This window comes from Peromyscus californicus, unplaced genomic scaffold (assembly GCF_007827085.1).
Source record: "Peromyscus californicus insignis strain IS unplaced genomic scaffold, ASM782708v3 Scaffold_21__1_contigs__length_65335640, whole genome shotgun sequence".
In the NCBI taxonomy this organism is placed as follows: domain Eukaryota; kingdom Metazoa; phylum Chordata; class Mammalia; order Rodentia; family Cricetidae; genus Peromyscus; species Peromyscus californicus.
In genome coordinates this window covers 62,658,668-62,670,308 of record NW_026294514.1, presented here as the reverse complement: position 1 = coordinate 62,670,308, position 11,641 = coordinate 62,658,668, and the positions used below count along the sequence as shown (strand labels likewise).

General features: G+C 53.0%; 1 protein-coding gene across 1 annotated transcript; it reads right to left on the bottom strand.

Annotated features, from left to right (window-relative positions):
• Nucleotides 1–2,645: 2,645 nt before the first annotated feature.
• Nppc (natriuretic peptide C) lies at nucleotides 2,646–6,907 on the bottom strand. Its single transcript, XM_052749316.1, has 3 exons — nucleotides 6,647–6,907; nucleotides 5,962–6,272; nucleotides 2,646–3,133 (listed from the first exon to the last, which is right to left on the bottom strand). The coding sequence occupies exons 1-2, from the start codon at nucleotides 6,734–6,736 to the stop codon at nucleotides 5,982–5,984; spliced, it is 381 nt and encodes a 126-aa protein (XP_052605276.1). The 5' UTR covers nucleotides 6,737–6,907; the 3' UTR covers nucleotides 2,646–3,133; nucleotides 5,962–5,981.
• Nucleotides 6,908–11,641: the final 4,734 nt, after the last annotated feature.

Genomic DNA, 11,641 nt, shown 5'->3' with positions numbered 1-11,641 from the left:
AACTGGAACTTTCTGTTTCTCTGCTGTACTTCAGGCCACCCCACCCAACTGGCCCTGCACAGGGGTGTCTAACACCGCCAAGGGTCCCTCCTTGTCCCAGAGGACCAGGACTCCAGCCAGCCCCATGACTGAGGCCATGTCTTCAGATACTGGCAGTTACTGTCTCCCATGTGGAAGAGAAGCTGCAGGTCTCCAGGCAATATGAGGTGGAATGCTGGGAGCCAGGAAGGAGGCAAGACCCAAATGGGAAGCTTCGAGCTCTTGGGCTAGCCCACCAAGGAATACCTGAGACTTCCCAACGTCTCCAGTTACTTAGCAAATGCTTGTCAGCCCCTCTCGGTTTCTAGCAGAATTCCCAGGCTGAAATGGCACGACTTTGTTGCTACAAAGGGAGCAGACTCAGGACTTGAATTTACTCCCTCTTGCTCTGATAAAATGCCAGACAAAAGGACCTTGAGGAGAGAAGGGTTTAATTTTGCCGTACAGAATGAAGGTGCGGTCCCTCGTGGAGGGGAAGACATGATGGCCTTAGGGAGCAGTCAGGAAGCCAAGGGAGATGAATGTGGGTGCTCAGCTCACTTTTTCTGTTATCATGTGTGTGTCTGTGTCTGTGCGTGTGCCTGAGGAGGACAGAGGGGTGTTGGATTCCCTGGAGCTGGAGTCACAGGAAGTAAGCCACCTGAGGTAGGTGCTGAGAATCAAACTCTGCAAGAATAATACACACTCATACCCAACGAGCCATCTTTCCAGCTCCCTTTCCAGTTTTATTCCGTCTGGAACCCCAGCCCTTGGGTTATCCCACCTCACTTAACCGATCTAGAGACTCACAGACATGCCTAGAGGTTGATTTCCTAGGCAGTTCTATAACAGATCCTGTTGATACTAACCATCACGGGAGAGCGGTAGTCTAGTGACATCTAGGACCCATGGCAACAGGTTGAGGGTCTGGCCTCACTGATGAGGGTTGACATTGCCAACTGTGGGCCGTGCCTATTGTTTGGGGGTGACACATGGAATGAGGGCAGTATTTGTAGCAATGACTCACGAGTACTTGTCAGTCCTCAGTTACTGGCTGTCCCCAGGGATTTTCGTTGGAAAGCCCCTTTTGTCTCCAGTGGTAATTCCCTGGATCACAGAATTCCTGGCCCCTTCTGTCTGGGTTTGGAGAAGAAGCACCTGCACCATCACCACGGAAGCCAAAGTACAGCCACCTGCCTGACCTCTTGTCACCACCAAGGCTCTGGCATACCCCTCTGCCTCCTCTAGTAAGAGGTGACCACTTGCATGCCAAGCTGAGGCACTGGTGCGGCCTGGATGCTGCAGCCCTCACCCTGACTGACATCCATACTGGGTCTCACCACAGACGTGGGATCGAGACAGCAGCAGCAAGGCAGCCACACCCATGATGGTGAGTTGGCCCCCAGGGAGGGATTGGGAATGTCCCCTAGGGTCCTGGAGATTGAGATGGGAAGGGCTCCAGCCTTCTCCAGCTGGGCTGCATCTTACTGTGTTGGCCACCCAGATCCGTGAGAACCTGCTGCTGGAGGGCCACCTAGAGTGAAGGTCATGGACCTGGGTGGCCGCAGAAAGACCAGGTGTTACCAGGTACTCCCCCCAGTGACAGTTGTCTCCTGGAACTCTTTGGCTAAACCTGCTGATCCCATGGCACAGGGCCACACATGTTCCCAATCCACCTGGTATCATGATGTCACCAGGAGGTTTTTATTTTTTATTCTTTCTCCCTAGGTCCTGTTCTGTAGGCCTGGCTGGCATGGAGCTTATTCTGTACCCCAGGCTGGACTAGGGACACAGGAGTGCACCACCACACTCAGTTTGGAGAGGCTCGTATGCCTCTGCTTTCCTCTAATGGGGTCAGACATGAGGGAAGTCGGCACAGCCGTGCCTTTGAACGGAGAATGTGGTGAGATTGCCACTGAATTATTTAAAGGTTTCCTGCTGATTTCAGGAAAAGAGATTCTAATCTAAATTATATTCATAAATTCCAAGTCATTATTCATAATTTCACACTCAAAGCTTAGGAACTGTGATTGCTAGCAGGCTCCTCACAAAGGACACCCCACGGAGCACATGGGAAATCTGGCCATTCCTGCTCATTCTCAGAGGTGTGTGGCCTAAGGTACCATCTGGCCACCACAGTCTTTATGGGGTTCTGGGGAGCTGCCCACCCAAGGCTTTGGAAGCACATCTATAGAAGAAGCTTGTAGATGGCAACTTGAAAATCCCGTGAGGCATACAGAAACCTCACCCCCAAGAAAGAGGGCAAATTTGGTGCAGTTTCTTCTCACAGCAGAGAGAAGGTGGGATGGAACTGGGGACCTAAAGCAGTTGAACCAACTTCAGCTTAACTCCTGACATCAGCTTCCCAGTCGCTGGGGCAGAGCTGGCAGTTAGCCTGCAGTGGCCACTCGGCCAGCCCAGTCCCGAGAAACCGGCTTCAGCAGATAGAAGGGAATAAATCTCCATTCTACCAGCTTCGCTGAGGGATGCTGACACAGAGAAACTGGAGTGGGGGGCCTGACTGGCAGATCTATTTGGAGGCAAACACCCTGACTTCACATTCTCCCTCTGCTCAGCCTAATTTTGAAATGAAAAGCAATGAATAAATAAAGACAGTTTTCAAGATGTTCATGGAATGACTTTTTTTTACATTTTTTCAACTAGTTAGGACAAAACATTACAATGGTTGCCTTCTTTCATTTAGTTACATAAATAACATTTTATAAATATCTCTTTATAAACAATATAAATAGCTTTACAACATAAATACATTTATGCATGACGTGAATTTACAACAGCAATGTTTTACAGCTGGTTTTGTCAGTCACTTTAAAAACTGTCCCTTGTCGTCAAGTCGGTGTAGGAGCGTGTGTTTCATGTATATAATATATATAATATATAACTTTTTATTTTTCATTTTAAAAAAAAAACCCCCAAACAATAAAATCATACCCTCCCCTCCCCAAATAATAATAAAACAGCTGGTGTTGTGTATTGCCAGTACCGGGAGGAAAAAATAAAAAGAAATGTAAAAGCCACATTGCGTTGGAGGTGTTTCCAGATGCTGGAGGCGGATGACCAAGGATGACCTCAGCGCACAGAGCAGCTCCCAATCCTGAAACACAAAGTGGACAGAGGACACTCAGTTCTGGCCTCTTAACTGAAAAGGTCCATCCTACAGGCTAGTTCTAGAACCTTCCCCCATTCCTTACAGTGGCATGAGGCAAAGCACCTGTGCCTTTGATCTACAAGTCCTTGACTGGCACTGGCTGGCTCAGCACAGGTGCACCATGATGTCTGCTGGACTCACCCCCACCCCGCCCCCGCCCACCAGCCACCCCAAGCTCTAACTATAGGCTTTGCTCTCGGCAATGGGTGAGACACGCTGAGGAATCGTGGGGCCCTTTTCCAGCTCATTTTTGCTATAACATAAGGCCTCAGGCAGTTGCTTTCATCTGGTTTTGTGTCTGCTTGGCCAAGTAAGGGCAGAGAAAAGAATATCTCAAGGAGGGTGATGGTTGTCCTATTCTGGGCTCAAATCCTCGCTTGGATTTGACTTCCTGGATAGCCCTGAGTAGCTTTGAGCTCACCCATAAAATGGATAATAGCCACCTCTTAGAGCTGGCGCTGGGATTCAACAAAGGGCTACATATTAAGCATCTGCAGTGTCTGGGTCACAGCTACTAAGCTGTGCAAAGAGCACTTCCTTTCCTAGCTAGTTTTGTCTTGGAATCTGGTTGCTTCAAGGTCCCTTTCAACAGCAGGTGAGCTGGTGTCTAAGCAGCCCAGGCAAATGAACAGCCATGCTGGGTTGGTGGGTTTGAAGGATGAGACTAAGGTGATGAGCACTGTACTCAGTCCCTACTAGAGGTTATACAAGTACCCCATGTTTTGAAAAAAGGCAGACATGCAGGGCTCGCCTGAAGGACACCACTCACAAAGGAGCCTGGCTGTAATGGTCTGGGAAACTCTCTCTAACCGGATTCTCTGTTTGTTTCAAGTGTGATGCTCCCCCAGGGGCAAAGTGTCCATTGAGATCTTGGCCACACCCGAGTCTCTGTCAGTAGTATAATCAAAACCTATAACCATCAGCGACAGTCATTATGGTGGTGCTTGGAGTCAAAGTCAACCTTGAACCTAGGCGCTCTCCACTGCTCAGTTCCACCAGGAGACTGCAGGGTTCAGAAGGGTGATCTCTCTGCCCTCTCACTGGGGATGGGATAGAGAAGGCCAAGAGAACTTGTTGGAGGATGCTGACCTCCCCTGGTTGATGGGGTGCAGAAGCCTTAGTTGTCTCAATTTTCCTTCAGCATTTCTCACCACCTTGTGCCCACAGATGCCCAAGACTAAACCCAAGGTACCTTCAGGGAAGTACATCCCAGGCTCTCACCCAGAGGTTAACTAACTCTAAAGTCCATTCTTGGCACTTAAACCGCAAACTGAAAATCCAAGTCCTCAGACTCTATCTCTTAGGTATTCATACAGAGGAGAGCAAGAGGCATCCCAATGGCAGCTCCAAGTCTTGCCCATAAGTACCAGAATCACTTCTGTCCCTGAATAAAGGAGAGCAGAGACCCCAGCTCCCTGCAGAACTGGGGCAAAGTACGTGCCTGGGTGCAGAGAGGAGAGGGCCTGCTGAGGTCCAGAGCCAGGGGCACTTGGTGGAGCTCTGAACTGGGGCATGTGTTTCTCTGGTCATTGACCAATATTTCAAGATCCTTTCTAGGTATGATGTGTGTTCCCAAGGGCCTGTCCCTTAAGTTATTCACAAATTAATACGGGACGCAAACCACTTCTATGAGGGTCTCTCATGCTGGAAAAAGCCTTCTGTGACATGCTGAGGAGGTGTTCCTAGTCACTGCGGGGGGTGGGGGGGGGGAAATACCGGCCACTGGCCTCCGGGTTGAGGAGAGCAGCCTCCTCACCCCTGGGTGGGACAAGCAATGGCAGGTGGTGAGCCAGAGCCAAATCTAGAAAGCAGTAGGGGCCTGCCTATCAAGCGGTTATCTAAGTGAGGCTCTGCCCTTTCACACCATCAGGGGTGGAGAGAAGGGAAAAATTCAGGAGATCTTTGTAGTAAGTCACGGGCGGGTGGCCGCACTTGGGGATGCTGGCCAGACGAAAGTTTCTGATCTGAGTGAAGGGTGAGAAGGCCAGAAACAGTTCAGAGCACCATGTAGGCGGGGGACAGCGTTGATAAAGAACTCATTTAGGGCACACCGAGTTTGAGGTTAGAGCAAGAAATAAGATTTAGCTTGTTCCTTTGCCTCTTTTTGAAACAGGGTCACAAGCCCCAAGGTTCATCGCGGAAGCCCCAGGGCTGCAGTATCAGGACCCTGGATAGACCAGTTTGCCCACAGTCGGGTTTAGAGCAGGGGTAAGATTCAGAATGCCCGGGGCAGAAGGGTGTCCTGCTGCTGCCCACAAAGGCTCTTCTCTCCTCTGTGAGGAGCAGGCATGTCTGCATGCCTGCCTCACTTCAGGCTCAGAAAGGCATCCTGGCACGTGACGGCCTGGCCGATTAACTTTCTCTGGGATGGTGGGACACCTTTCCCTCGCTTTTTCCAGGATCTCTCTAATAATTTCCCAGTTGTCTGAGTCGGGGATCACATTGCTAGCTGGTCTGTGGTCCAGAGTGGTGTTGGGCACTGGGCCTACGTTAAGCCTGTTTGTGCTTTTCTAGAGGAAGCCGGATGGGGTCCTCCAAGGCCGAACCCAATCTCTGACCTTGCCCATGGTCTCTGAGCACTTCATTTTCTTAATCTGTAAGATGGGATAAGTAAGGCAGCAGGCAATGCCTAGCTTACACTTGATCCCATGCCAGGATAGGCTGGGGGAAGGTCACAGAGCCCAAGGACCAGGAGGAAACCAAACAGCCTGATAGGGCTCGGTTCTCCCGGTGCGGAGCTAGGCGAGCTGGGAGCGTCCCTTGGTGTTACTCACCGCCGCCAGGGGTCGCTGCACTAACATCCCAGACCGCTCATGGAGCCGATCCGGTCCAGCTTGAGGCCAAAGCAGCCTTTGGACAAGCCCTTCTTGTTGCCGCCTTTGTATTTGCGCGCGTTGGGGTGCTCGTGCAGAAGGCGGGCCCAAGCAGCCCGGGACTTGGTGTCCACGCGCAGGTCCCGGAGCAGTCGCGATCGGTCTCCTTTGAGATTGGCGCCCCCGCCGCCTGGGGTCTTCTCACCCTTTTTCTGATTGCCACCAGCTGCCTGGGGCTCCGCCAGCTCCTCCCCTGGAGGGGTTCGCGGGACCTGTCGGAGAAAAGAGTGGGCAGGTGAAAGAGTGCACGGATGTAGCGCAGGTGACTTTCTGCGGGCCCCAGAGTGGCGTGGCCCTCCCCAGCCGTGAGCGCGCCTCCACCGATGCGGGACAGCTGAGTCCGGCATCCACCTGCCACGCAGCCCTTGCTCCTGCTCCTTCGGGGAGCCCCTTGCCCTTCCCGTGACGCTTGTCCTCACATTGGGGCACGGGAGATGTGCATGACATTCTCCCGAAGCTGAGGAATGAATCAGAGAAGTCCTAGCTTTGAGGGCACAAGTCTGAGGGATCTGCCTTTCCGGACTCTCTGCTGCCTCGCATCCTCCCACGTCCCTCTCAAGCCCAGCGTCCCCGCAACAGCACCCACCTTCGGTGGCGTCCCTGGCTTGGCTTCGGAGGGCCGGAGTGAGAGTAGCGTGAGCAGCAGGGCACAGGCGATCAGCTGGGAGAGGTGCATGGTGCCGATGGGGCCGAGGGGTGCAGACGGTCTGCAGCCGGGACGGCCGGTGAGCAGTCCGACAGGCGGATGCGGAGTAGGCTGGCTAGGCGAGCGCAGGTCCCACTGCTGCTCGGCGCCGGCTGGGTGCGCTCTGAGTCCGTGGCTCGGCTGGTGCCTTTATAATCCAACCTGCCGCTGATGTCATCTTCCCGCCCACCGGACAGCCAGGGCCAATGGCACAGCACACGCAGCCGAATCGACGGCCGGGAGGGGGCTGCGGGGGCTCTCCCTTCTGCCCCCACCCACGTCCCACCTCCAAAGGATCCCGCGGCTGGACCGGCTGCGCTCAGAGCCACAAAGCGGCGCGCACAAGGGAACTCCATTTGTAGAATGCACTCGCTCTAGTACTCAGGCTTCTAGGCGTCCAGGGCGCTGTGTACTGTCTGGGTCCTCACTGCCTGCACTGTTCTCGGTATGCAGCTGTACTCCTCTTGCAGGTGCAAAGGCTTAGAAGAAATGTTCCTTATGCAAAATTATACAGGTAGAAAGTTGGTGCAGCCCGAAATCCAAGTAGATCGCCCTGCTTCCAAACTCTTCATTAACGCCTGACACGTGCTAGCCAGGGTGGAAACGCTGACCCCCTCGCCCCCAAGCCCTTACATTGAGGAGGCAGAGGATGAGATCTAGAGATTCCCAGTGGGAAAGCTTGCCTGTTGTAGCTGTAAAGGGGACGTGTAAGCCTCCAGTACCAAACACTACTCACTAGTACAAAGATGCCATCAATTCGTGTGTATGAGCCAGGAATGTGTGTGTGTGTGTGTGGGGGGGGGCGTTGGGAGGCTAGAAAGCAGATGGCCTTCCTTCAGTGGTGTGCTGACCCTACTTCCAGGTGAGGATGGATGTCTACTTTAGTGTCCTGAACACCACAAGAAACTATAGGCAGTACTGGGGCTTTACCCGGCTCCAAGTCTTAGTCATCGTCACCATTGAGTTTGGGGCTGTAGAGAATTGTTTTCTGGCTATGGAGACCAGGCCATTTATCCCTGCTGCACACAATTTCTCTCCTTGGCCTGGAATCTTGATCTCTCAGGCTATGGGGAGCCCTGTAACTTAGCAGCCGCTAGAGAGTCTGTAGTCTCAAGATTAGAGTGATATGCAGGAGTTTGCGTCCTTTCTGCTGAACAGGACTCAAGCTTGAGAGAGGAAAATGAAAATTCACAGGGTCCCTGCGGTCTCTGGAAGGGAAGAACCCTGGGGAGGGAGTTAGGAGGCAAGGGCCAGAGTTAGTGTCTTACAGAGAGAGATAGATGGAGGACCGTGGGAAGACCACTGGGGTCACCACCATCTGGAGGACCAAAGCAGAAGGTACAGAGCAAGCAAGGGCATAGTGACTGCTCTGTCTGCCTCCTTCTTCCTTGTCCCTTCTCACCGTGGCACCCCAGAGTCCCCAAATGAGGACCACAAGCTCCTTCCAGGCTTCTGTTTATGAAATGACTCATGGTGAAGTCTGATTTGGGTCAACATATCACCTGGAGAAAGATCTGGACATCAACTTCAAGTCCTTTGAAGTCCTGTGTCAGCTCTGGAAGATCGGCTGCCCACCTGCAAGCTTCTCCCACATGTCCTTTCTACATTAATACTCAGGAAACGACTACCCTGTTGTATTTGAGGAGGAAAGGGAAGCCAGGAGGGTGAGGGTAGGATCTTCAGGTGGCCTGTGGGACTGCTCTGGCCTAAGGGGTAGGAGGGTCCCATCCAAATTTGGAGACAGCAGTTATGTCTTATACGGTCCCATATTAAGGGTAGGTTGGGGGCTTTCAGTCCTGATAGTTACCTCTTTTCTAATGTCTACAGAGGGTTTTTTCCTGTCTTATATGTCCTGGGCATACTTGGTGATGGCCTGGTAAGTAGGAAGTCTTAGTAAAACTGACACCCTCAGTCCCATGCCAGACTACATCCTGCCTTCCGCTCTCCATCTCTTCAAGGGAAAATCTTCTTTTTAAATTTTATGTGTGTGTGTGTGTGTGTGTGTGTGTGTAGGCATGTGTGTGCTGTGGTGCCCGTGTGGAGATCAGAGGACAGCCTGTAGGAGTCCGTTCTCTTCTTTCCTCTTGTGAGGCCTGGAGAAGGAACTCAGGCTTCTGGGAGGCAAGTACCTTCACACACTGAGCCGTCTCACTGCCCCTGCAGGCAGCTCTTGATCCCTGAACTGTGGTCATTTAGGGTAGATCCTGGATGAGTTAACCTTGGGCTAGGCTAACCTGTAGCCTCCATTGCTACTACTGTGGCTTCTATTTTGCTGGGACAGGAACTGGGTGGACAGGAAGTCCAGGGCTAGTCTGCCGGGGACTTTGGGGTGGGGTGGTAATGAGCACGTAAGTGCTTAGGGACCAAAGGTCCTCTGCTCCTCACGGCTTCCCCCCTGGGCCTAGGTTTGGGATCTTAGCTCCCTTTCTCTGGGAAGTCTACTTTTTCTGCCCTTGGCTCCAGGGGCCTGGTGGGGTTGAGGGTGGGGGCTGGCCCACCAAGCAGCTGAAATAAACTGATCAGGTACAGTACTGACTGTTCAGTGCTAAAAATTTCCCCAGGGGGCTGGAGAGATGATCCAGCAGTTAAGGCCATGAACTGCTCTCGAAGAGAACCTGAGATTGGTCCCTAGCACATGGCTGCGGGGGGGTGGGGGACCCCTACAACCACTTGTAACTCTAGCTCCAGGGGATCCAATACCTTCTTCTGTCCTCGACAGGCAATTGTACACTCATGTGCACACATCCCCACTCATACAGATAATTAAAAATTAAAAATAAATCTAAAAATCCCCACAACAAACAAAAGTCCTCAATTCCTCCTGACTCAAAGGAGGGAGAAAAGACCCTTGGGGTTCTAGGGATTGGCAGTTTTGTAGGGCATCTGCTCATTCGTCATTTATGACGGTCTCAGATCCCTGCAGGGCTATCCTTCAGCCTGCTCAGTAGTCGCTGAGTTCCATCGCAGCAAAGCAGATGACACAAATAGACACTGGCTTCCTCAGCGGGCAGACACGATGATGGAGAGGAGGAGGCCATGGCAGGAGGGCTTCTTTCTCAATCTCAGCCAACAGGGCAGGCTCCCCGGAGAAGAGGTCTGAACTGAGCAGGCCACACAGGAGAAAAGGGAGACAGAGTGACCTCCTTAGGTTAACTGGGAGACTAGGGCTTAGAAGTACTATGAGCAACAACGGAAACCAATCAAATGAGAAGCTTTCGAAAGGACAGGAGGCTAATGGTGGTGAAGGAGCCCAGAGTGACGACAGAGGGGAGGAGGCTTCGGGTAGGAGGCTTCGGGGAGGAGGCTTCGGGGAGGAGGCTTCGGGGAGGAGGCTTCGGGGAGGAGGCTTCGGGTAGGGTGCCCATCGGAAGCAGGCCCAGAGGAAAGGCAGTTCTGGGGTTCAAAGTAGTGACTGTGCAAGATGTGACAGGGTTTTCTCCATAAGGTCACTGTGTACTTGTGGTGGGAGAGTAAATGAGTCTGGGGGTACAAGAACGTTCAGGCAGAGAGACAGTGGCCAGTCGTGGGGCAGGGCAGATGGAGCAGGGAGTGGTAACAGTCAGATAAATGCTGAACTATGCCAAACCTCAAACCTCAGGCACTGAGTGTGGTGTGGCCAAGACCCTTCTCTCTCTCCTGGCTCTTTGAAGGGCAGGGACCGAGGGCGAAGACTCCGTCCTCATGACCCTGCTCCCCCGCTTTTCCTTTCCAAGAAGGGGAAGGGGAAGTGTGCCCATTACAGAGGACTTTCCTGGGAGAGTTGCCGTCCAGTCCAGAATGGATGGAAATCTCAAAAGGGCTGTCCCATTGTGAAGGTGTGTAAAGCTCCTGGGAAGCCGGGAAGGGCCACTGTGATGGGACTGTCCCCCATGAACAGGAGGTAGGCAGGAGCTACTACTGGCAGCGATGCCCCCTCCGCCCCTGGAGTAACGGGTGGATTCTCAGGCCCTCAGAGGACGGAGGATTGCTGAGAAGCCCATCTGTTTTCTCTGCAATTATTTCATCCTGGGGCCCCTTTCCAGCTGCATAACTTCTCAGAGAGGACACTAAACAGGCTGTGAGCTGTTGTTGGGGAGGCCAGGCAGGGAAATTGTAGCAGGATCCTGGCCAAATCTCATCATTGTGCGGGGCCTTCGGCTTCACCACCTGTAATTGGGAAAAGGCTGTCCTTGCCTCCTGGACGGGGGCAGAGTGAATCTGGCCGGCGTGGCAGGAAGCAGCTGAGGCAGATGGGGGATCTGAATGTTACCGCTCACACGTACACACTCTTCCAGGCGGCAGGGCCCAACATGATGAATGGGACTGTTTGATAGTGCACAGCCGTAGGGGACAGAGAGGCTTGGCTAGGTCTCCTTGAACCTGGCACCTCCCCCAAGAGGCCTGCACCTACGGGCCTGGCCTTTAGGAGAGGAGTGGGAGGCCAAGAAAATGTCATCAGGCATCCTTTGTAGGCCAGAAATTCCAGGAAAGATTGGAGTCTTTTCCTGACCCTAGGACACCCCCACCTGACAAGGCAGCTGCCCTCCTCCCCCTTTTCCCAGAGGCTCTGCCAGCACCTGCTCCAGATGGCCTCCAACCCCACTGTCCTACGCAGGCCCATGACGTCAGAGCTTATCCCTCTCCACCCATCTTCTCTTTTCCCTGTAAAAAGAAAAGATAGGTCCCTTACAGATAGGCTCAGTTCCTTTGGGGGGACAAGTGCTCCTCATTTGGCTGTCAACAGGCAGGTGAGGGGGGCAGGGCTGAGGCTTAACCCCTGAGAAAATGATCAGAGTGAGGAGATGGGCTTCCCAGAAGAACCAGGCTCAGCACCCCAACATCCATGTGAAGCCTGCACCAGATGTTTGGGTCTGCTGCCAGGCCGTTGCCCTGGGGACGAGGTCTTGCCTTGGCTGG